The 26,753-nt window shown below is 44.5% G+C and overlaps 1 protein-coding gene across 6 annotated transcripts in view; it reads left to right on the top strand.

Moving 5' to 3' along the window:
- APC (APC regulator of WNT signaling pathway) overlaps positions 1-26,753 on the top strand; it is a 193,452-nt gene that overhangs the window by 134,360 nt on the left and 32,339 nt on the right. For 5 of the 6 annotated variants that reach the window (XM_050945539.1, XM_050945540.1, XM_050945541.1 and 2 more), the window contains 2 exons: positions 7,120-7,224; positions 15,830-15,943. In XM_050945539.1, coding sequence (XP_050801496.1) covers positions 7,120-7,224; positions 15,830-15,943 — 219 coding nt within the window. The remainder of the gene's footprint in view (positions 1-7,119; positions 7,225-15,829; positions 15,944-26,753) is intronic. The other variant, XM_050945544.1, reaches the window with a different exon arrangement.

Consider the following 26,753-nt stretch of genomic DNA (forward strand, 5'->3'; position numbering starts at 1 on the left):
TTAGGCTTAACAATCTGTATTTAGCTGTGGCACTTTGAGTGCTTTGCCCAGACCTGAAGGAGAGCTCTGTGTAAGCTCCAGAGCTTGTCTTTCTCATCAACAGAAGTTAGACTCATAGACTTTAAGGTCAGACAGGATCATCATGATCATCTAGTCCAGTGGTTCTCAAACTGTGGGGTCAGGATCCCATTTTAATGGGGTTGCCAGGGATGGCTTAAGCTTGCAGGAGCTCGGGGCCAAAGCCCCAGCCCTACTGCCCAGGGCCGAAGCCAAAGCCAGAGCAATTCAGCTCTGGGCGGTGGGATTCAGGTTACAGGCCCCCAACTGGGTCTGAAGCCTTTAGGCTTCAGCTTTAACCCCTTTCCTACCTGGGGTGGTGGGACTTGGGCGGACTCAGGCTCCTGGGGTTGTATAGTATTTTTTGTTGTCAGAAGGGAGTCGCGGCGCAATGAAGTTTGAGAACCCCTAATCTAGTCTGACCGGCACATTTCAGACTGCAGAACCTCACTCACCCACTCCTGTAAATAAACTCCTAGGCCCTGGCTGAGTTACTGAAGTCCTCAAATAATGGTTTAAAGACTTCAAGTTTCAGTAATTTAAACCTGCAAGTGACTCATGCCCCATGCTGCAGAGGAAGATGTAAATATCTCCCTCCCCACCCCCGCCCCCGTCTCTGCCAATCTGATCTGAGGGAAAATTCCTTCCCAACCCCAGATATGGCAATCAGTTAAACCCTGAGCATGTGGGCAAGACCCACCAGGCAGATACCTGGAAAAGAATTCTCTATAATAACTAAGAGCCCTCCCCATATAGAGTCCCATCTCCAGCCGTTGGGGATTTTTGCTACTGGCAGTCGCCGGTGGGCCACAGACCCATCATACTATCCCTTCCAAAAACTTATCAAGCTCAGTCTGAAGCCATTTAGTTTTTTTGTCCCTACTGCTCCCCTTAGAAGCTGTTCCAGAACTTCACTCCTCTGGTGATTAGAACCCTTCACCTAATTTTGAGCCTCAACATATTGATGGTATCCCCGGTATTTTTTACTCCATAATTATAGAGAGCAATCATATCTCCCCTCAGCCTTCTTTTTGTTAGGCTAAACAGGCCAAGATCCTTGAGTCTCTTCTCATAAGGTAGGTTTTCCTTTCCTCGAATAATTCTAGTGGCCCTTCTCTGCACCTGTATCAGTTTGAATTCATCTTTCTTAAACATGGGAGACCAGACTTGCACACAGTATTCTAGAACTCCGTGTTCTAGATGCAGTCTCAGCAGATGTGAATAAAGTTTTAACAATATGCTCGTGCTGAACCTAATCATTGTCTACCAAAATAAATTTACTGTGCTGTAACATAGTTAACGTGCACTTGGGAACTTTTAGAGCACAACAGCAGAGTCCATGCAAACCACTTAGTTTGTGACACACTAAGGTGGACTAAAATTTACTACATCCCTCTGGTGTGGACTAAAGCACTATGTAGACAAGTTCTTATAAAACACTGGTGAGATCAGACCTAGAATACTGTGTTCAGTTCTCTAACACTAGAGAACTGTTGATAATTCAGAAGCAATTCAGAAAATAGCAATTAAAATGATTATGTAAATAAATATAAGAAAGTGATTTAGGAATAATGATTAGAAGAATGAAATACATATAGTTTAAAGATGGAAGATGAATTCTATAGGTGGAACAACGGGATATTTTAAAAGAAAACCTGAGGTCTCCTACCAGGAATACTTTTCTTATGGTAACACCTGTTAAAGTGTGAAATAGTCTCAAAAAGCGCTTTGGGACAATTCCCATGTAACATAGCAGTACATTTTAAGCAAGATACAAAAGAAATCCAAGTACGTCTACATGAAAATAAAAGGACAACTATTTCAAACATACCAGACTGTCAAGTCTGAAAAACCTGACTGTCCTCCACCTGGATCACTACTAGTTTAAAAAAAAAAAAAAAAAAAAAGGTAGGAAATCACCCCCCTCTGCTGGAGCTTCTCCTTTCTGACTGCTTAGTTATCATTGATCTTCCCCACTGTGGATCCACTCTCTTATGGCATGCCTTTTTGGTAGCAGACCCTTTAAATTTGGGAAGGAGAAGCGGCTGAAGCTAGAAGTGGCCATTTTACATGTGGCTATTGCAGGCTGTACCTGGGTTAATATCAGTATTACCACCCCCAAACACTGAAAAAAAAAAAAATCCTCCAAAAATCCTAATTAAAATAAAAGATTTAGTCATTTTTCATCTCTCTGGTTGCTGAACTTCCCCTACCTACCAATATGTATGAGAGACAATCACAATGTTGTCGTCTCCCCAGTTTATAGTAAGAAAGAAGATTCTGGCCCCCAGTACAAGAACTCTGGCTAGAGCAGAGGTGGGCAAACTATGGCCCACAGGACCGCCCTGCCCGGCTCTTGACCTCCCGGCCAGGGAGGCTAGTCCCTGGCCCCTCCTCTGCTCCCCCCCCCGCAGCTCACCGTGCTGCCAGTGCTCTTGGTGGCGGGGCTGCAAGCGCCTGCCAGGCAGGGCATCAGAATGGCTGGTTCCAGCCGGGCAGTGCAGCTGCCAGACATGCTACTCTGAGTATGGTAAGGGGGTGGGGAGTGGAGGGGTTGGATAAGGGGCAGAGGGTCCCGGGGGGAAGTCTAAGGGACACGGAGCAGGGGGCAGTTGGATGGGGTGGAAGTTTGGGGCGGGGGACAGTCAGGGGATGGGAAACCGGGGGGTTAGATAGGCGTGGGAGTCCCAGGGGGCCTGTCAGGGGGTGGGGGTGTGGATAGGGGTCAGGGCAGTCAGGGGACAGAGAGCGGGGTGGGGAGGGGGTTGGAGTGGAGTTCCAGGCGGGGGGCGGTTGGGGTGGGTGTTCCTGGGAGGGGGCGGTCAGGGGACAAGCAGCAGAGGGGGTTGGATGGGTCGGGAGTTCTGAGGGGGGCAGTCGGGGCAGGAACTGGGAGGGAGCGGATGGGGTGGGGGCCAGGCTGTTTGGGGAGGCACAGCCTTCCCTACCTGGCCCTCCATACAGTTTTGGAACCCCGATGTGGCCCTCAGGCAAAAAGTTTGCCCACCGCTGAGCTAGAGGATCCGACTGAACTAGGCATTGTACAAACACAGAGTAAGAAATAGCTCCTGCCCCGAAGAGTTTACAATCTAGAACAAAGCATGATGATGAGTTTAACAAGTGGGAGCTGGAACTGGGACTCAAATATCCATTAGATGGGAACAACTTTTAATCTCTGCTGAACTGGGCAAGATTTAGACGGATGACCTAGAGATGAAAACCTTTATTGCTCATTGGCTATGCCCTGAGACAGCTGGTGAGAATGAGCCTTGCTTTTGGAAAGATATGTTTATTAAATCAAGTTCTGACTTTTTTGCCACTCCCTGGGTCTTCCACACTTTGAACACATGGCAAAATTACATACGCTTGCTCCAGAGCTCAACCACATTCTCAGTCTGCTACACCTTGTTCTTAAAGAGACACCTTGCATTAACCAAAACCACACACAAAATTCAACAGTAAAACAAATGTTAACGAAACATCCAAATTCACTTCTAAATGTGTTCTACAACATCTCCTTCCAGATGATGTCATGATATCCTCTCACACTGAGGATACCCCTGCAGAGGAGGGGACCCCAATTATTAGGAAGAAACAAGAGATAGTAATGGGGGATTTGATTATTAGAAATATTGTGATGACTAAAAGAACAGCACAGTGAATTGCCTTCCAGGTATGAAGGTTGTGGACCTCTTGAGACATCTAAATAGACTTATGTGCAATGCTCAGGAGCAGCCATTGATCATGTAGGCAGTGACACAGGGGAGGAAATAGAGAGGTCCTCAAGGCCAATTTTAGGCTGCTAGGTAAGAGATTGAAGTCTAGGAAATCCATGGTAGCATTCGTAGACTCATAGAATATTAGGGTTGGAAGGGACCTCAGGAGGTCATCTAGTCCAACCCTCTACTCAAAGCAGGACCAATTCCCAGATTTTTACCCCAGTTTCCCAAATAGCCCCCTCAAGGATTGAACTTACTACCCTGGGTTTAGCAGGCTGATGCTCAAACCACTGAGCTATCCGTCCCCCCATTCTCTGAAATCATTCCAGTTCTATCCATAGGGCTACATAAACAGGCAGAACTGCAGGATTTCAATGAGTGAACGAGGCAATGGTGTTGTGAAGAGGGATTTAGGTTTATTAGGAACCAGGGAAACTTTTGGGAAAGGAGGACCCCTATACTGCAGGGGTCGGCAACCTTTCAGAAGTGATGTGCTGAGTCTTCATTTATTCACTTTAATTTAAGGTTTTGCATGCCGGTAATACATTTTAATGTTTTTTTGGAAGGTCTCTCTCTATAAGTTTATATATTATATAGCTAAACTATTGTGTATTGTAAAATAAACAAGGTTTTCAAAATGTTTAAGAAGCTTCATTTAAAATTAAATTAAAGTGTTGATCTTATGCCGCCGGCCCGCTGAGCCCACTGCTGGTCTGGGGTTCTGCTCACCTAGGCCAGCAGCGGGCTGAGCGGGGCCTGCAGCCAGAACTCCAGACCGGCAGCAGGCTGTGCGGGGCCGGCGGCTGGCGCCCCAGCCCGGCAGTTTTGTTCTCACTTGCAGGTGACAATGTAATTAAGAAGTGGGCAGCATTATCTCCCATAAATATAAACAAACTTGTCTCCCTTAATAATTGGCTGAACAAGAAGTAGAACTAAGTGGACCTGTTGTCTCTAAAGTTTTACGTTGTTTTGTTTTTGAGTGCAGTTATGTAACAAAAAAAAATCTATATTTGTAAGTTGCGTTTTCACGATAGAGTGCACTATAATACATGTATGAGGTGAATTGAAAAATACTATTTCTTTTGTTTATCATTTTTACAGTGCAAATATTTGTAATTAAAAAAAGTGAGCACTGTACACTTTCTATTGTGTTGTAATTGAAATCAATATTTGAAAATGTAGAAAAACATCTAAAATATTTAATAAATTTCAATTAGTATTGTTTAACAATGTGATTAAAACTGCAATTGCGATTCATTTTTTAATCATGATTAATTTGAGTTAATTGCGTGAGTTAACTACGATTATAGCTATATAAACGAGAAGAAAACAAGAAAAGAAGTGGGACCACTAAGCACTGAGGATGGGGTGGAGATTAAAGATTATTTAGGCATGGCCCAACATATAAACAAATACTTTGCCTCAGTTTTTATTTAGGTTAATGAAGAGTTTAGGGGTAGTGGCTAATGGCTATGAGGTATGGAGGTAGAAATTACCACATCCAAGGTGGAAGTCAAATTCAAACAGTTTAATGGTACTAAATCGGGAGGCCTAGATAATCTCCATCCAAGACTATTAAAGGAAATGGCACATGAAATTACAAGCCCACTAGCAAGTATTTTTAATAAATTTGTAAATCGGAGGTCATACCCTTTGATTGGAGAATTGATAATACAGTTCCTATTTTTAAGAAAGAGAAAAAAAGGTGATCCAGAAAACTACACGCCTGTTAGTTTGACCTCAATTGTATGCAAGGTCTTGGAAGAAACTTTGAAAGAGAAAGTAGTTACAGTTATAAAGGTGAATGGTAATCGGGATAAAACATAACATGGTTTTACAAAAGGTAGGTCGTGCCAGACCAAACGGATCTCCTTCTTTCAGAAGACGACTGACTTTTTTAGACAAAGAAAATGCAGTAGATCTAATCTATCTGGATTTCTGCGTGGTATTTGATACAGTTCCACATGGGAAATTATTAGTTAAATTGGAGAAGATGGGGATTTATATTAGAATTGAAAGGTGGATAAGGAACTGGTTAAAGGGGAGATACAACTAGTCATTCTGACAGGTACACTGTCAGGAGGTTACTAGTGGAAGGATTCCTTTAGTATGGTATAAATATACTGTATGTTAACATACACTAGGGAACTTTAGGGTCCATGTGACCCAGTTAGTTTGCGACACACTAATGCGGGCTAAAATTTACATCCCTCTGGTACAGACTAAAGCATTATGTAGACAAGCCCTTAGAGGTACTATGAAAAATTCCAGTTAACTAAGAGTTTGGGTGCGGGAGGGTGCTCAGGGCTGGGGGTTGTGGTGCAGCTAGGAGCACAGGATGGAGATTGGGTGCGAGAAGGAACTCGGGGTGGGGGTTGGGGTTCAAGAGGGGTTTCAGGGTGCTGGATCCGGGTCACGCTCACCTTGGGCAGCTTCCAGCAAGCAGCGACATGTCCCTACTGCTGCTAGGCGGAGTTGTGGCCAGGCCAATGGGAGCTACGGAGCCAGCACTCGGGGCAGGAGCAGTGTATGGAGCCCTCATGGCTGTTCCTTCCCCTAGGAGCAGTGGGGACACGTCGCCACTTGTGGGGAGCCGCCCGGATCCAGCAACTCGAAGTGCCGGTTTCTAGAGTTTTCTGGTTGGTAAAGTGCCGGATAACACAGTTTTTACAATTCTGATTTTGATCATCTTATGATCACTCTAAGTGGTAGTGACAAGAATCTAGTTTTCATTAGTTAAACAGAGGAAGATTTTACTTCCATAAAGAAGTTTTCACCAGGTTTTCTACATCATTTATATGTATTTTGGTATACAATGATTAGGTCTGGTATGAGCATATTGTTAAAGCTTTGTTCACATTAAGATGGATATACTTGTGTTACTCACATTAACAATAAAATGTGGATTCCTTTAGTATGGTATAGAAAGTGTTTGTATTTGGTTATGAAGTTTAAGTAATAATTTAACTGTACTAGCCTTAGCCTCCAGTAAATGCATAAATTGTGTGACATTGCAGAGGAGACAGTTGTTTGCTCCAATTCTGTTACATTGTGATAGTGATGTGAGCACAGCTGGTGGAGGATGGTATTTCTGTGTCTCACAGCAAATCCTTTGTCTTACAGGGCTATAATCCTCAGAGGACATGCTTCACTTTCATCTTGCAATTTCGCTAAGACAGTCAGTTTCAGCTGCTAATTATTGAGGCTAGAGGTTATGAAATACAAAGCACAGTTCAATGGCTTTCTGAAGCTACGACATTGATGCATTCACAGCTTAGAAAGCTTTGGCTGATAAAGTGTACTCCATTTCTATATGTAATGCCATAAACTCTTGCATTAACAGAGGGCACCTCAGAGCAAGCATGATTCAGGCTTACATGAAGCAGAGAGGCAGAATGAAGGTCAAGGAGCAGCAGAAATCAGCATGGCAACTACTGGTAGTGGTCAGGTAAAGTAAATATTTATTGGTAACATTTTTAAATATAAAAAATGTCACTTTTATGGATGTGATCTGGAAATTCTGCTCTAGCTATGTAATTGTGCTTCAATGGATTTCTTCAGATGTATTAATTCTGAAAAGGCTGACATTTTTCTTTTATTTCCGTTGGGAGGGAAGAAAGCTCTCAAAGCTGTTACAAAGGATATTTTAATGAGATGGAATATTTAAATATTCCATAACACAAAACTCTATTTTCTTTTGTTTAAAATGGTTAACACGGATACGTAAAGGCAGGGATAAGCAAGTAGATTCATAGAAAAAATGATTTTTTCCTATTTGTAGCTATTTGCGTTTGTTATGATTTAATGATGGAATTTACTCAAAAATTTCAGTTCAGAAATGATCACTGAAAACACCATTAAAAAAATTAAGTGACAAGTTTCTCATTAAAAATAATTACAAATATTATTGTAATTACAAATAATTCCTGTTTCTTAGTTAAATGCATTTCATAAACCCCTGGAACCAAAAATCTCACCAGAAGTAATCTCCTGCATGTGTGCTGAAGGGTTATGTACATTCTCATTTCATATTTGTCATTGCTATTCCTTTAAAACTGAAATATATCACAGGGTGAAATTTAAGACTACACTAAATTATTTAAATGTAAATTTCTTTAATATTCATCAAGAGTAGGGATAATTTTCTTTGACTAAATAATTTAATATATTGATTTATTTTACTGTGCTGTAATACCACTTGTTTCATTATCTCCAAGTATTGCTCAGACTTTCATTTTAGTAATTCAGATTTTCATAACCTCAAACAATAATATGACAGTGTAATTTGTATGTAAGATTTTTCTGTTTGTTACTTTGTGTTCGTGGAATTATTTCAATCCCTTTTAAAGCATCATACACACAATGATTTGTGAGAAGGATTATGTCTGTGGTATGGCTCAAATATTTCATTAGATTAAACATTAAGCACAGTCCATAATTTTTCTATTAAGATATATTTGATCACAGTTTGGAACCCAATTCTCTCTGCTACATCTGAGCAGTTGCCCGAGGCCCCTGCTCTAATCCTGATGACAGCATTATTCTCAAGGAGAAGAAATAGTTCAGTGATGCTTTTGGGCTGAAAGCATAATGTGTTTAAATAATTCATGCATTGTGGCCACATGTTCTTTCTCGTGTGAATGAGACGTTATTTTGCACAAGAGAGATTTTTTGGAGGGGGAGGAAAGGAGTGCATGTCTTGTACCCCGGAAGAATCATATCAGTTAAGGAGTAACTCTCTTACTTTAATGTTTGGGGCATAGAATTTGAGCAGTTTTGAGTTAATATCAAGCTACAAGAGGAAAATACTATGGCTGTGGGATCTGAATTTGTGCTGCTATGAGACATAAGGGGATTATTTACTTTTAGTGCAAGGGTAGGAAGAGGAGGCTTAATGGATTGGGCACTAGTGTTTTATTTCTGGGAACCCAGATCAATCCACCTTGTATCCTTGAGCAATGAGGATTAAATAGAGTGCAAAAAAAAAATCAACCTAATTGTTTGGGGCTAGCTAGTTTTGCAGTAAGATGAACAATGCGAATTGAAGATTTGCCCACTGGGGACAGTATTTTTTAAGACTCTGTCATGTTCTCTTCTGTACCACATCCTCTGCTCTGCTGTACTGTGCTGACAGCAAAATGAAAATCTTGATTTTTGAGACCTATCTGTAGGATTTTGATGAATTTCACTGCATTATTAGTAATCTGCATCAAAATACAGGAAAACAATATAAAGGAAGAAAAGAACAAAGCACAGATGAAACAACAAGGGCATGAAAGAATATAAGATTAAAAGGAAGGAGAATAAAAGGGGAAATTGTAGGGAAAGATGCTACACAAGAATGGGATTGAAGCAAGGTGGGTAGAGGGAGGGAGAGCATATGAGAATTGGGGACAGAAGAGAGTCTACACAAGAAGCATGTAAGTTATCAACTTTGGTCTCTTGCAAGTTTGTCAAATAAGTTGCTACCTATTTTCGGTAGTGGTGATTTCAGTTCAGTCTTTAGTGCACCAGTAATAAAGATAATTGGGTTTGATTTGGGCTTCTTGGCAACCTCAAAGTAGAAGGGGCCAAAAGACTCAGTTAGCATGTTAACTATCTCTAAGCTCTGAAAAAAATAGCCTATCCAGGTCAAGTTTGATGTAATTGTGGGGACAGAATGGAAAAATATGTGCTATTTCTGTCTGCACCATAATGAGCTTTAATATCTAGCGTTTCCAACTTGCCATTTTTACCTTCTTGGGTAGAATGCACATATTACAATTTATCAATAGTGTAACATTTTTGGCACATTTTGAATAAAAAAATATACTGTGTAACCCTGAGATCACAACTTGAAATCAAGTTGAGTTGAAAGAGATGCTGTCAGCATAAAAATAGTATTAGCCATATATTAATAATTATACCTTAGATTATTAAAACTGAAAGAATTGTAGACGTCTACTATACTTTTCACTTTTTACAAACTTCCTTTAATTTTTTAATTTCTGTCATCTTGGACAAGGGAAATAAGGGCTTGTCTATATGGAAAAATTATACTTGTATAAGGAAAGGTGTGAATTTAAACTGCTATAGTTGTACCAGTGTAATTCCCTATGTGGACACTTATTCTAGAATCAGAATGACTTTTTGTGACTAAGGGTATGTCTACACTACGGGATTATTCAGATTTTACAGAAATCGATTTTTGGAAACAGATTGTATAAAGTCGAGTGCATGCAGCCGCACTAAGCATGTTAATTCGGCGGTGTGCGTCCATGTTCCGAGGCTAGCGTTGATTTCTGGAGCGTTGCACTGTGGGTAGCTATCCCATAGTTCCCGCACTCTCCCCCACCCATTGGAATTCTCGGTTGAGATCCCAGTGCCTAATGGGGCCAAAAATTTGTCGCTGGTGGTTATGGGTAAATGTCATCAGTCAATCCTCCCTCCGTGAAAGCAATGGCAGACAATCATTTTGCACCCTTTTCCCTGGATTGCCCGGGCAGACGCCATAGCACGGCAACCATGGAGCCTGTTCAGCCTTTTTTCACTGTCACTGTATGTCTACTAGATGCTCCTGACAGATGCAGTACTGCAGCGCTACACAGCAGCATCCCCTTGCTTTTTGCGAGTTAGCAAAGACGGTTAGCAGCCCTACTGTACCACCTGCTGCTGTCATAGGTGCTCGAGGTCAGTCGGGGGCGCCTGGACAAAAATGAGAATGCCTCCCCAGGTCATTCTCCTCTTTAAGTTTTGTCTAATGGAGAGTCAGTCCTGCCTAGAATATCAGGCAAGCCTACTAAAGAACCAGAGTGGCAAATGGCCGCCCTGGGTCAGATCCCCAGACGTTCCGCAGAAATGATGAGTGCATGCCATTCTCGGGGGTGCCCCTGCAACAACCCCACCTGTTGCTTTCCTCCTCCCCCATCCCCCCCCGGGCTACTGTGGCAGTTATCCCCCCATTTGTGTGATGAAGTAATAAAGAATGCATGAATAAGAAACAACACTGACATTACTGCAAGCAGAGATCAAAGGTGAGAGGGGAGGGCTGTTAGCTTACAGTGAAGTGTACAGTGAACCACCATTCTGCATTTGTTCAGCCTGCAGCTGAAAATGGGAATCTGTGACAAGCACTAGGATAGAAACACAGGCAGGACTGAATCTCCATTTGTGTGTGGGCCTTTGGTTGACATTGTTAAAACACAAAATGTCCCAGGATATGTATGTTGGGGGACAGTTCTAAATGGCAGCTTCACTTTTTATTTGCAGCAAAATGTAGAGGTCTAAGTATCTGATTGTGAGCCCTGGTAGCAAGGAGTACGCTGGGGTAGGCGTGATTGCGCGGTGCTGCTGACTGGGAGAGCAGCCTGAGGCAGAAGCCTCCAGCTGCCATGATATTCCAGGCAGGACTGAATCTCCATTAGACAAAACTTAAAGATGAGAATGACCTGGAGTCATTCCCTTTTTTGCCCAGGTGCCCCTGGCCGACCTCACCGAGGCCAGCCAGGAGCACCGATGGGATGATGATGACGGGTATCAGTCATACTGTACCGTCTGCTGTCCACAAGGCAAGGCAAGGGGATGCTGCTGTGTAGTGCTGCAGCACCGCGTCTGCCAGCAGCATCCAGTAGACGTACGGTGATACTGAAAAAAGACGAGAAACGATTTTTTTCCCTTTGCTTTCACAGAGGAGGAGGGCTGATGACATACACCCTGAACCACCCACGACAATGTTTTTGACCCACCAGGCTTTGGGAGCTCAGCCCAGAATTCAAATGCTTTTCGGAGAGTGCGGAAACTGTGGGATGGCTACTGTTGTCAGTCGCCCCACCCTCCGTGAGCGTCCATTTGATTCTTTGGTTTTGTGCTACGCTTGTCTCAGCTCCTTAAGTTTCACGCAGCACTGTGTTGAGCCCCTGTTGTGGCCTCTGTCCATAATGGCCTTGGATATTTTTTCAAATGTTTTGCATTTCATCTTTTGGAACGGAGTTCTGATGGAAGAGATTCATCTCCCCATACAGAGATCAGATTCAGTATCTCCCATACGGTCCATGCTGGAGCTCTTTTTTGATTCTGGGACTGCATGGTCACCTGTGCTGATCAGCACTCCATGCTGGGCAAACAGGAAATGAAATTCAAAAGTTCGCGGGGCTTTTCCTGTCTACCTGGCCAGTGCATCTGAGTTCAGATTGCTATCCAGAGCGGTCACAATGGTGCACTGTGGGATAGCTCCCAGAGGCCAGTACATCGAATTGCAGCCACACTAACCCTAATTCAAACCGGCAATGTCAATTTCAGCACTACTCCCCTCAGGGAGGAGTAAAGATATCGATATTAAGAGCCCTTTATATTGAAGTAAAGGGCTTCGTTGTGTGGACGGGTGCAGGGTTAATTCGGTTTAACGCTGCTAAATTTGAGATAAACTCTTAGTATAGACCAGGCCTTAGTTTATGTTGCTTTAGAAGCTATTTCAGCTAAGCTGAAAAGAGCCACTCTTATTTCAATATAACTGGAAAGATTTCCTGTGTAGACAAACCCCAACTGAAACTTTTAGTTATAGTTAGTTCCTCACTCAAATTCAGAGTTCTGTAATGTTTAAGTGGCAAATGCTGCAGGGGAAGTGGTGGTGGTCTTGTTTATAAAACTGCTTCAGATGGACTTTTACAAAATTATGGAAGTATTTCTAAGTTTTGTAAAACCTTGTTTTTGTAAAATCTAAATTTGGGACAAATTTTACAATGACATTATGTGACCAAAAGTAGGGTCTGATAGAATTTGATCTGAGCAGTAGTTATTCCGCTATTCAATATGTAACTTCACTTTATTCTGTTCTACTGTAGAACTGTTTTTATTCACAGACTAATTGTATACCATAGGCAGGGATGGTCTTGCTAAAACACAGGTTGAGGAGTCAAGAGTCTATTCTTGGCTCCATTACATACTATCTGATCAGTGTTTGTTTTCCCTATTTTTGAAATGAGAATGATACTTCCCTGCCTCACAAGTATATTGTAGGACTTAATTCATTAATGTTTGTAAAGCACTTTGAGATTCTTGAATGGAAGGTGTTAAGAAGATCTAAGTATTATGATGTTCATTGTCTAATTGTTTTTCAAAATTGTGTTGTAATCATTTTCTTTGTTTGTCCATAAATGGTAGAAATACTAAGTTGTTTTTCTTACACTGTGTTGGCCACTTATAAAGCACTTCAAGAAAATCGTGGTTTCATTTGAAACAGCTGTTAATTAGGTCTTAGAAAATGTTTCATTTGGGAGAAAATGATCTTGAGTGAATAAAGTAGTTTGAAAATAAATAATTTTGTAGATACATTTTTATTTTTTGCATGATCAGTTGCAGGATTGGGGTCACTTATCCAGTGGTCAGATATTCAGAGAAACTGAGCACCATAGCCCCCCGTAATGCCAGTGGAGTGGTGGGTGCTCATCATCTATGACAATCTTTGGTGCATAAATAAGAATTTAGGTAATTAACTTTAGTCACCTATATTAATTTTTGCCTAAGATCATACTAATCTTAATCATTCTCTGTTTCTAATTTGAATCATCTTTTAAAACTAGTATATTTAACACACACACAAATAAAACCCCTACATTTAAAACATTTTAAATTACTCTGGTGCAGGCTTTTAAATGCGATTTAATCTGGGCAAATAACATGTTTCTTGTAGGATTTGCATCTGTAATTCCACCACAATTCGGGTTGCTTGGTTGGTTGGTTTTTTCAACATTAAGACCCTTCAAGTACCTACAAATCTTAATTGGCTGTTATAATAATTGATTCTAGTTTCATCTTTAGATCACTAAAGGGTAGAATTAGTTAGATGGGCAGTATACTGGTGTGATTTTGGTATAAGGCTATGTCCTATACTGCAGACCTTACAGCGGCATAGATATACTACTACAGCTGCACAACTGTATGGTATCTCATGTGTCTGCTCTATGCTGATGGGAGAGAGCTCTCCCACCAGCATAATTAAACCACCGCAATGAGCAGCAGTAGCTATGTTGGTGGGAGAGCATTTCCCGTTGACATAGCTCTGTCTACACCGGCGCTTTTGTTGGTGAAACTTACGTCGGTCAGGAGTGTGGTTTTTTTCACATCCCTGGACAACAAAAGTTTTACCAATAAAAGTGCTAGTGCAGACAAAGCCTAAGTCTCTATCGCAGTACCCACTGTACGAGTATGCAACGTATCTTTGATATATCTCTCTTCTGTTAAACAGAATCTCTTTAATCACTCTCACTCGTTCGCTGAGAAGGAGGGGAACCACTCGAGAACAGAAAAAGCTAAAGAGGCTCGCTAAGAGTATTAAAAACTTGAATTTGATTTGCTGTAGTTCTATTAAACGTTTAGCCTGGTGGAGGGGTTTGGGATTAAGATTTTAATTCCCTATTCTAGTTTTAAATACCAGTTTTTAAAAAACAATTATTTAGTAGTAGTTCCAGTAAAAATTCAGTTGTAAAGTTAATATTCACTGTAGAATATCTTTATCTGTAGGAGTAGCCATAATTTTTAAAAGTTGCTAAAAATAGCCATATCTTAAACCAATAATATTTTGATTATTATCCTTTGGTCTTATTAATAACGTCTGACGCTGACTGATTTTGTTACTATTTTCACTGGTAATACAGAAGCAAATTGCAATAACTATCGAAGATCCCTACCTCCTGCCATCCAGGCTAGCAGGGATCTGAGATTTCTGCAGAGGCAGAATATTCAGCCCCAGAGGGGCAAGGGTGTCTAACATCTCTCTGCTGTGACTCTTATGGTCAGTATAAGAGTTCCTTTGATGAACTGCAAGAAAAGCATTTATGCCTTAGGGAGAAGGAGCTCTAAAACTAGTGGGGGAGGTTTCTAGAGGCCTAGAAAAGCCTGAGAGAATTTAATCTTTTAACTTTTGGAAGAACTAGAAGTTTTTGTTTTGTGCTGCTGGCCTGAATGTGGAGACTGCATGATTTTGGATACATCGTCCCCTTACTATGTCCCATTAGTAATGTTACCAGAGCTATAAGTCAAAGGATGGGAAGCTCCTTGGAAGTCTCCTGCCTTCGCTCTGTTGTAGGTAGCTACTATGGGAGAAGCTCACCTAGTAGAGGGCTGCAGGCCCATGCACCAACTCAGCTAAAATTCTCTGCTGCTGTGGCACTCGGCTCAGTCATGAGGTAACGTGCAGTCCAACTCAATAGAGCTACTCTGAGATGCCCTAAACAGGCATCTCAGAGTAAGTGAATGAGAAGGGCACTGTCAAGGATCAGAAGCAAACAACTAGAATGAACTTTTAAAAAAATATATACACAGAAGCCATAAAAGAAAAAAAATTACATAAAATAATAAAAAAAAAAGGACAAGAAGAAGAAAAGAGGAGAATAAAGAACAGGGAAGAGACAAAGGGGACAAAAAAAGTGATGGTGACAACTTGATGGTGTCAAGCTATAGCCAAAGGGGGCACCCATCCACAGTGTTTTTCTAGAGGGTCTCCAATAAATAAAAAGGGTAAAAAACACTGTTTAACCTCTTTTCGCTCGACAAACCAGAACTGTATCCACCACAGATTTGCCTAGCAGCTTTCCTTTTTGACCCCACAGAATCTCTTTCCTTGTCAATTTTTGAATGACTAGTTGTATTCTGAAGTGGTTGAGGTTGTGAGATGCAGGGTCCGGATCTGTAATGTCACTGATGCAGAATTCCTACTTGTTCTGTATAAACTGGCCTAAAAGCAGAGTCTCTTGTTCTTGCTTTTATCTGCTGGATGATGTTGTTAATTTCAGTTCTCCTTTCTCTTGATAAAAGTAGTTATTTTAAAACTCACTCAATAATTAGAATTAATTTTATAGAACTGCTTTGAGAGAGAATTAAGGGACAAATGAATAATAAGTCATCTTTGTGAATTTTATTTAAGTAACTTCTGAACTGTATTGTTAACTAAAACACAGGGTGACAAATTATGATTGCAAACATGACTAAATGGACAAATGCTGAAACTAAAATAGTCAACAGTTGGCCCTTCAGTAAAAGACTTCTGGATGCTACCTCATTGTTCTTTAAACTTGTAGGGTTCAACTGCTCGAATGGACCATGAAACACCCAGTGTTATGAGTACCTATTCTGTTCCTCGAAGACTGACAAGTCATCTGGGTACCAAGGTAACCGAAGATTACAAACCACAGGTCGCTAATGCTACATTTTTACTAATACAATAACTTCATTGTTTCTACCAGTGCTATTATATTCACTGAATGATCTTTCCACACGTACTAATTTCATGGAATTAATTTTTTTTAAATAGTTTTTCACAGGCTTTTAAAAATATGCATTAAAAATCCTTCAATTTTAGAAGAAAATATGAATTCCCATTGGTAGAATTATTTGTAATGAATAAAATTTGATTGCAGGAAATTGTTGGAGCACCTTAAAACCTTGTATTGTTATTAGATGATCCAGATGATTGGTGAAAATGAACCCATCCAAAAGACTAACTTTTTGGTATTTGAAATGCTCATACAAGACTGAATTCTTGAAATAGATGTCATTTTTGAGAAACTTTCTAAAATGTGACCTGAGCCATTGATGCTGCTAAATCAACCTTGTGTCACTAACATAGTTACAGTATGTGAAAGAAACAGTCTTGTTTGACTAAAGAGGTGTTAAATTAAAAATGAGACACATCAATGCAAAGACTTTAAGGAATTCCTTTTTTTTGTGAACTGTGTGTTCGGCAGAAAAACCACTTTCTGTATTAAATATTCATTATTTAAAAGTGCAAAAATTTATGACATTACTGTCAATCACACAATTTGTGTACCAAAGAGGTAGCAAAGATATATTGATTACATTAAACATTTCATTGTCTTTACAGAGTATGGTATTAGAAATGTTAAGTGCAATCTATGCAGAATAATTTTTTTTTAAAGGGTGGGGTAGGAGAAGTGGAGAAGGCTTGAATCCTCCAATTTTCTTTCTAGTGTAGATAGAAGTTGCTTCCATATCAACAGGACTATAGGCACCAACTTCCCCTCTGCCCCATGGGTGCTCAACCACCACCTCGCCCTGCCCCAGTTCCACCCCCTTACCCCAAATCCCCACCCCTGCCCCACCTCTTTACCGCCTCCTCTCTGGAGCATGCCGTGTCCCCACTCCTCCCCCTCCCTCCCAGAAAGTCCTGAGTGCTGTCAAACAGCTGTTAGGCAGTGAGCAGGAAGCGCTGGAATGGGGAAGGAGCGGGCACGCGATGCACTTGGGAAAACAAGGTGCAGAGGGGGTGGGGGGCGGGGGGAGTTTGGCTGCCAGTGGAGGCGGAGCACCCGCTAATTTTTCCCTGTGGATGCTCCAACCCTGCAGCACCCATGGAGTTGGCGCCTGTGAGCAGGACTAAAAATATTAGTTTAGCAATGTCTGAAGAAGACTCAGTGTCTGAGCCTTCTTCAAGAGACGCAACGTCACCAGTAGGATTTTTGGACATCAAAACTATTTCTCTCCAATGTCTCAGTACTTAAATTTTATGTTGTTGATTCTTTAAAATAAATAAATAAAATCATCTAGAGATGGGAGATTTTCCCAGAATGAATCCATAGTATGTCAGGGACATGGTTTCAGAGGAGTTCTGCAGAGAACCCTTACAACATTCATATGCCAGTGAATACATTCTTATTTATTTTATGCAGTTATTGTAGACTATGCTGTCCATTAAGTAAACTGTGCTAATAGCAGGCCATGAGAGCTTAGTCTAGAGCAGTGATTCTCAACCTGCAGCCCAGTCAGCACAGAGCTGCAGCCCACGTGACGTTCTCAGGGCCATACAGGTAGTATTGGATGCGGCCCACATAACACATTGTGGGTCGCATATATGGCCTACAATGGTAAATAGGTTGAGACCCATTGGTCTAGAGTCACTAGACAAGTGGTGGGCAACCTGCAGCCCATGGGCCGCACATGGCCCATCAGGGTAATCTGCTGGCAGCCCGCAAGACAGTTTGTTTACATTAGCAGTCTGCGGGGAGGGCCGCCTGTAGCTCCCAGTGGCTGCAGTTCGCCATTCCCAGCCAATGGGTGCTGCGGGAAGCAGTGCGGACCACAGGGACGTGCTAGCTGCCGCTTCCCACAGCTCCCATTGGCCGGGAATTGTGAACCATGGCCACTGGGAGTTGCAGGTGGCCATGCCTGCAGACAATCAGTGTAAACAAACTGTCTTGTGGTCCGCCAGAGGATTACCCTGATGGGCCATGTGCGGCTTGCAAGCTGCAGGTTGACCACCACTGCACTAAGCTGTACAAACTTACATGATCCTTTTCTTGTAGACCATGGTCACTAGTGGACCTAGTCTCTGAGGTAGACAGTAAGGGCTTGTCTGAAAGGGAAGTTAGTGCACAGCAAGTTAGGGTGTGAATTTACAGCTCATTAACTACTACACACTAATTCCCTGTGTGGACACTTACTGCACAGTAAAGTGACGAGTAAGTTAATGTAGACTAGCTAGTATGCTGTAAATTCACACCCTGACATGCTGTGTACTAACATCTCTGTGTAGATAAGCTTTAAAGTTGCTGCCTCAGGTGTCTGCCCAGAGGCATACGTTAAGCAGATTGCTTTCATTCTCTTTTGAGTACAAGCGTGCCAACTCCATAATATATTTGACTGTTTCCAGTCCAGAAAGTGAGGCTCTCTAAACCTCATTTCTCAGGCACTTGCCACTGTACTGTCACAAAGCTGGCTCACAGCTCTGTCAGGTTTTGATTCTATCATTTTTACATTTAATATTAAATAGTTTGTGGATCCATATGATCATAGAACTTTACAATGTTTAATACTTCTACTTTTTCAGCGATTTCATTGATTATCATAGTGTTAGTAAAATACGTGATTTTCTGAATACTCAATCTAGTATAAGACGAACTCAAACTTTTAAATCTTGTACAACACAGTGGTTTGATCTTATCTTCAGTGATGTTAGATTTTCTCATGTATGTCATAGGATATTTTGTTGAACTTGTGATCATTTGCAGCAATTTAGCTAGGATTAGAGAATCTGATCTAACGTAGTATTTGGCAAATCTGATTTCCTGTCTAGCTGGTACATATGGGATGTATCACTCTGCAGGGACTCATCAACTGCTTCTTCCCTGTCCCAACTGGGTAGCCCACTTATAAGTAGCTTCTCAAACCAGGAGTTTTTAGTGTTTTTATGTGACTGCCTCAAGAATCCCTCCTAAATTAATATTTAGATGTGAAATCCACTAGGGTGCTCTGAATTTGGTATCCCAGTAATATGTATATTTGGTACTTTAATAGGGAAAGCTGAAAACAAAGCTGAAAACAATTATGAACCAGATCATCTGGGACAAAGAATTTAATCAGAAAAATGTGAATGACAATTGGGACTCATTTAACAACACCTTACTAGATGTCTCAAAGCCACAACTGAAGAAGAAAACTGTGCTGGTTAAAAACTAAACCTGGTTTAGAGGGAAAATGAAAGCAACTGTAAAAAAAATTTTTTTTTAATTATACAACAAATAGAAGAAAGGGGAAGTTGACAGTAATGAATATAAATCAGAAGTTAGGAACTGTAGAAAATTAATCAGCGAAGCCAAGGGACACAAGGAGAAATCTATGGCCAGCGGAGTTAATGACGCTAAGAAGGAGTATTTTAGATGTATTAAGAATAAAAAGAACCTTGACAATGATATCAGTCCATTACTAGATAGAAATGGTAGAATTATCAATAATAATGCAAAAAAGGCAGAAGTGTTCAATAAATATTTCTGTTCTATATTTGGGGAAGAAACAGTTGATCTAGTCTCTCTATATTATAATTATTACACTCTTTCCATTCCACTAGTATCTCTGGAGGAGGATAACAGAAACTACTGAAGTTAGACATTTTTAAATCAGCAGGTTCTTCTTCGAGATGTGTTGTTCTCGTCCATTCCACATTAGGTGTGCGCACGCCACGTGCACGAGCATCAAACACTTTCTCCTTAGTGGTACCTGTTGGGCCTGAGGGGCCCCTGCCTGAGCGGCTTCGCTGAGCCGTGCATTTATACCCCCGCTGGCCTGACCCCCTCCAGTTCCTTCTTACCATCCGTGGCGGCATGAAACAACCTCTTGCTCTTGTACGAGAAGCAATCCCTTAGCTTTAGAGTACTTAGTTGCTATCAGTTTGTTAGCATTCTGTTGTTGTGGACACTTGATAGATTAGGTGTTTGGAGGCTTCCAGCACCCGCCCTGGGCCACGGGGCATGCCACAGGCCCACGGGTTTAAGTCTCGTGCCTCGTGCCACAAACGTATGCCGGTTAGTGACCCCCATGACTCCTGTCTACGTTGCGTGGGGGAAGCACACCAAACAGAGGTGTAAGATTTGCAAGGCATTTAAGACTTTCGCTTGAAGCAGTTGTTGATGGAGGCAGCGCTGCAGCCATCAGGCCCAGAACACCCGACGCCGGGTCCAACCTCCTCGGTGCAAAGTGCCCCGGAGTTCTCGAGAGACCCAGTGCCAGTCAAGCACTGCAAGCAGTCAGCCCCAGAGAAAAGTAGGCCCCGGCACCACTCATCCTCCCCAGTGCGGCCCAAGACTAAACCAAAAGAAGAGCGCAGATGTTCCCCGCAAAGGAGACCGGCATCATCTAAGGGCCCGGGCACCAGAAAGAGCGGGATGGACATTGTACCCGTGGCACGGGCGCCACAAGTCCCTCTGAGTCCGGTCGTAAGTGAACTCAGTGAGGACGACGGGCTTGAGGGAGTAATAGATCAGCCCTCCATGCCTGACATCTTTGAGGCAGCAAAGGACCTCATCGGGTTGTCGGCGGTGAGCTCCCTCCTGATCAGGGAGAAGCCTCTGGCACCCAGACCCGTGATGCTGTTGAGGGGAATGATGGCAACGTTGTGCTGTTCGAGGTCACCAAGCTGGCATCGCTCCCGGTGTTGGTCTCGGTCGAGTGTCGAGTCTGTGGACTCTCAGTTACCCCTGACACAGAGGGAAGCCTTGGTGCTGGAGGCGAGTCAGCGCACAGGGTTAGTGCAAGGGACCCGATGCTCTCCGGCACCCTCCAGAGACCGGAACCAGGAGAAGGTGAGCCAAGCATCGCCAAAGGCTTCCAGAAGTCACCGGTCCCGATCCAGGTCTCAGGAGCACTGATACTGGTCCCGCGAGCAGCAGTACCGGTCCCGTTCCCGACTGGCAAGAAGCCGCCCGTCGACCTCCCGCCGGCACAGATCGATGGCACCGCTGTGGCCTTCGTGCTTGACGTCGCCAGAATCCGGCGCTGACTTGGGCTGGTACAGTTACCCACACTGGGCACCGGACAGCAGAGAACACCTGGCTTGATGGCAACCCCAGTGGGGACCGCCGGGACACTGGCCCTTCTGGACCTCCTGGACCTACCACCAGTGGCAAGTGGCTCCCTCCAGAGCCAGCTACTCAGGAGCACCGGTCCTGGTCTCTGCACCAACACTCCTCCGTGCAGAAAGCTACAACGTCCAGACCTCTTGCGCCGTCACTGAACGAGAGACCGGAGAAACCAGCACCGAGTCTGGTGCCGCCCCAGGGTCAGCTATCCGGACTCGAGCTGGAAACCCCTCCTTTGGGGGAGGGGGACCAAGGGGACCAGCAGGAGGAAGCAGAGCAGCTGCTGACCTCCTTGTCATCCCCAGATGAAGCAGTGGCAGGCATAGCGGTATCAGGACCTCCACCAGTAGACCACAGAGCCCACCAAGACAGTAGACCACAGAGCCCACCAAGAGCTACTGCATAAGGTTGCTCATAACTTGGGGTTACAGGCCGAGGAGACGGTGGAGCAAGAGGACCCCATGGTGGATATCCTGAGCCCAGAGGGTCCATCCAGAATAGCGCTTCCGCTTATTAAGACCATACAGTCGTACTATATGGCAGACCCTGGCCTCCAGCACCCCAACAGCCAAAGATGTGGAACACAAGTACTTCGCCCCGTTAAAGGGGTATGACTTCTTGTTTTGCCACCTAAGCCCATGTTCCCTGCTAGTCTCGGCAATAAATGAGAGAGAGCGCCGGGGCAGCAGGCCCTGGCCCCTAAGGCCAAGGAAGCAAAGCACCTGGACCTGTTTGGCAGGAAGGTGTATTCCTCAGGGGGCCTCCAGTTGAGGATTGCTAACCAACAGGCCATCCTCAACAGGCATAGCTTCACTGGGCAGCAGTGTTAAACAATAGAATCCCAATTGCAATTTATTAAATATTTTGGATGTTTTTCAACATTTTCATATATAGTGTAATTGAAATCAAAGTGTATATCTTTTTATTACAAATATTTCCACTGTAAAAATAATAATTTTTCAGTTCACCTCATACAAGTACTGTAGTGCAGTCTCTTTATCATGAAAGTGCAACTAACAAATGTAGATTTTTTTGTTGCATAACTGCACTCAAAAACTAAACAATGTAAAACTTCAGCGCCTACAAGTCCACTCAGTCCTACTTCTTGTTCAACCAATCACTAAGACAGACAAGTTTGTTTACATTTACAGGAGATAATGCTGCCCACTTCATATTTACAATGTCACCAGAAGGTGAGAACAGGCATTTATTTGCATGGCACTTTTGTAGCCGGCATTGCAAGGTACAGTAACTCCTCACTTAAAGGCATCCCGGTAAATGTTTTTCGTTATGATGTTGCTGATCAATTAGAGAACATGCTCGTTTAAAGTTGTGCAGTGCTCCCTTATAACATTGTTTGGCAGCCACCTGCATTGTCCACTGCTTGCAGAAAGAGCAGCCCTTTGGAGTTACCTGATGGGGGCTTGGAACCAGGGTGGACCAGCAGCCCCCCTATCAGGTCCCCACTCCCCTAAGTTCCCAGTGGGGAAGTTTAAGGACAGCCTCCCGCAGAGATCCCAACAGGAGTTTACAGCTCTGGTGGTTGAAGGTCAGGCCGTAGTGAAGACGTCTTGCCAGGCGGACGTAGTGGCCAGGACAATCACATCTGGCGTGGTCATGCAATGCTCAGTGTGGCTGCAGGAGTCAGGTCTGCTGTCTAAGGTCCAGAAGTCGCTCTGGGACCTCCCCTTTGAAGGGTCCGGGCTCTTTTTGGACCAGACACAAAGCTGCATAGCCTCAAGGACTTGAGGGCCATACTCAAGTCGCTGGGTACGCACACCCCGGTGACCCAAAGAAAGCCCTTCAAGCCGCAGCCGCCTCCTCAGCATCACTACTAACCTCATCCTAGGCAGGAGCCCTTCTGCAGGCAAAATGGGGATAACAGGAGGCGGCGCAATAATAATAACAATAGCTCCAATAGGCCAGGCCGGAGCCAAGGCCAACATAAGTCTCAGCCCTACCCTAAACCAGGCTTTTGAAGGTGCGCTTGAGGGCAGCGTACGAGACCCATCCGGATCCATCTCCTTGTTTCCTGGACCGCCTGTCCCGCTTCTCCCGTGCATGGTCCAGTATTACGTCGTATTGCTGGGTGTTACGCACGGTGCAAAGCGGTTACAGGCTGCAGTTCTCATCCCTGCCTACCCCCCACCCCCTTTCTCATCCCTCTTTAGGGACTGTTCTCACGAGCACCTCCTGGAAGAGGAGGTTTGCACGCTCCTAGAGGCAGGGGCAGTATAGTTGGTAATAAAGGACCTAAGGGAGAAAGGGTTCTACTCCTGCTACTTCCTCATTCCCAAGGCCAAAGGAGGCCTTCATCCCATTCTGGACCTGCGCAGGCTCAATGGGTTCCTGGTCAAGGCCCGGTTCCACATTGTTTCTCTGAGCACCATTATCCCTTCCCTGGATCCAGGGGACTGGTACACTGCCAACGGCATGAAGGACGCATACTTTCATATCACCATCCACTCAGTGCATCACTGATTTGTGGGCTTCACTGTGAACCAAGAATATTACCAGTTCACAGTTCTCCCTTTTGGCCTAGCTACAGCCCCACGGGTGTTCACAGAATGTATGGCAGTGGTGGCAGCCTTACAGAGGCAGAGGGTTCAAGTTTACCCATACCTTGACGACTAACTCCTGGCAGGCTGGTCCAAAGAGGAGGTTCGGTCCCACGTGCAAGTGGCCCTGAGACTATTCCGCACACTGGGGCTCCTGGTCAACATCCCCAAGTCCACTCTCATTCCAACGCAGAGAGTGGAATTCATAGGGGTGGTCCTAGATGCGGTACAGGCAAAGGCAAGCCTCGCAGTATCATGATTCCTGGCCATCCAGCAAGCAGTGAACTCCCTGTGCCAGTTTCCCACTACAACGGCCAGATGCTGCCTGAGGCTGCTTGGCCATATGGCAGCATGCATGCAGATGGTCAAGCATACCAGACTGAAACTCAGGATGCTGCAGGCTTGGTTTGCCCGTGTATACCGCCCAGGCAGAGACCCCATGGACTTGGTAGTGACAGCCCCTGGGGATGTGCTAGACTTTTTGCAGTGGTGGCTGTCCCAGACCATGGTTTGTGAAGGCAGCCCCTTTGCTACACAACAGCTGGACCTAACACTTGTGATGGACATGTCAGACCTTAGATGGGGTGCTTACCTAGGAGACCTCAGGACTCAGGGCTTGTGGTTGGGAGCGGAGCGGTCGCTCCATATCAATGTGAAGGAGCTCAGGGCGGTTCATTTAGTCTGCCAGACCTTTCACGCCAGACCACTCATTTTGAGTGGTCACAGTGTGGCTGTTCTGACAGACAACATGACCGCCATGTTTTACGTAAACAAACAGGGTGGAGCCGGCTCCTCACCGCTCTGCCACAAGGCTCTCTTCTGGAACTTCTGCATACCCCACACCATTCACCTCGAGGTGTCACATCTCCCGAGGGTGCGGAACGAACTTGCAGACCACCTCAGCAGGTTGTACCGCATGTACGAGTGGACGCTCGGAGCGGACATCGTGTATTCGCTCTTCCGCAAGTTGGGGTTTCCCTGGGTAGACCTGTTTGCTGCTAGGGGCAACACCCAGTGCCTGCAGTTCTGCTCATTCCAGGGCCGCAGCCCAGGCTCAATAGCAGACGCTTTCCCGATCCCGTGGGGAGGGGAATTAAAATACGCCTTCCTCCTGCTTGCTCTGGTGCACAAGGTCCTGCTCAAGGTGCGCAGGGACGGGGCAGCTGTCATCTTTATCGCCTCAGCCTCGCCTTGCCAGCACTGGTTCACCACACTCCTGGAGCTATCGGTGGAAGCCCCAGTAACCCTGCCCGTACATTGGGACCTCATCACACAGGACAGAGGGCGGCTCCTCCACCTCGACCTGCAATCACTGCATCTGATGGTGTGGAAGCTCTGTGGCTGAACGCTTTGGACAGCCAGTGCGCCCTCCCTGTGCAGCAGGTTCTGCTTGGTAGTAGGAAGCCCTCTACCAGGGCGACTTACCTGGCCAAGTGGAAAAGGTTCTCGTGCTGGTTTGGGCCCCAACAGGTCCAGCCACGCCAGGCTCTGGTGCCCACCATTCTAGAGTACCTACTGCACCTCAAGCAGTAGAGGCTGGCCCCGTCCTCTATTAGGGGGCATCTGGCAGCCATCTCCACCTTCCACCTGGGGTTTTCAGGGGGCTCGGTGTTCTCCCACCCAATGGTGGGGTGGTTCCTTAAAGTATTGGAGAGGGTGTTCCCTTACTCATGCCCCCTAGTTCCCCTATGGAATCTCAACTTAGTCCTTTCTAAGATTATAGGACCCCCATTCGAGCCCCTTGCTACCTGCTCCCTCCTCCACCTTTCCTGGAATGTGGCATTCGTGGTGGCCATTACCTTGGCCAGAAGGGTATCTGAGCTGAGGGCACTCACCTTGGAGCCACCGTATACAGTATTTCATAAAGACAAGGTGCAGCTCCGCCCACAGACCAAGTTCCTCCCACAGATGGTCCCACAATTCCATCTAGGCCAGGACATCTGTCTGCCGGTGTTTATTCCCAAACCACATGCGGACCCGAGTCACCACAGTCTGCACTCCCTGGATGTCCGTCGAGTGCTGTTGTTCTACTTGACGTGCACCAAGCTCTTTCATAAATCCATGCAGCTGTTCGTGCCGTGGTAGAAAAGATGAGAGGCCTCCCAGTGTTGCCGCAGTGAATCTCCTCCTGGATTACAGACTGCATTTGGGAGTGTTATGATCTTGCAGGTGTTCTGGCCTCGGAGGTTGCAACCCACTTGACCAGGGCTCAAGCAGCTTCAGCAGCTTTCCTGGCACAGGACCTGGTCCAGGAGATCTGCAGAGCAGCCACCTGGTCATCGGTGCATACCTCCACGACCCATTACACAGTCAACCAGCAGGCCCAAGAAGACACAGCGGTTGGCGTGGCGGTCCTCCAGTCAATTGCTCTGTGACTCCTACCCTCTTCTGAAGGCAAGGTTGTGATTCACCTGATGTGGCATGGACGTGAACAAGCACTCCAAGAAGAAAAAACAGTTACCTACCTTTCCGTAACTGTTGTTCTTCAAGATGTGTTGTTCATGTCCATTCCACCACCTACCCTCCTACCCCTCTGTCGGAGTCACCGGTAAGAAGGAATTGGACGGGGTCAGGCCAGCAGGGGTATATATGCACAGCGCAATGGTGCTGCTCAGGGGGGAACTGCCAGCCCGACGGGTTCTGCTAAGGGAAAAGTTTCCAACACTTGTGCACGTGGCGCGCGCACACCTAATGTGGAATGGACATGAACAACACATCTTGAAGAACAACAGTATGAAAAGGTAGGTAACTGTTTTTTCAGATAACTTGCATCCAAGAGTTTTTAAAGAGTTGTCTGAGAAGCTCATTGGACAATTAATGTTAATTTTTCAACAAGTCTTGACACATTGGGGAAGTTCCAGAAAACTGGAAAAAAGCTAATGTTTGTGTTAATTTAAAAAAGGGCAAATAGAATAACCTCAGTAATTATAGACCTGTCAGCCTGAGATTGATCCTGTTTAAGTTAGTGGAGCAGCTGATATGGAACTCAATTAATAACATGGAGCAGTGGCTGTCCTAGAAGCCACCTGAGCAGCTGGCCCCAGAGCCAGCAGCTTGGATGGTCCTGGCCACATTGG

The sequence above is a fragment of the Gopherus flavomarginatus genome, chromosome 3 (assembly GCF_025201925.1).
Source record: "Gopherus flavomarginatus isolate rGopFla2 chromosome 3, rGopFla2.mat.asm, whole genome shotgun sequence".
Classification (NCBI taxonomy): Eukaryota; Metazoa; Chordata; order Testudines; family Testudinidae; genus Gopherus; species Gopherus flavomarginatus.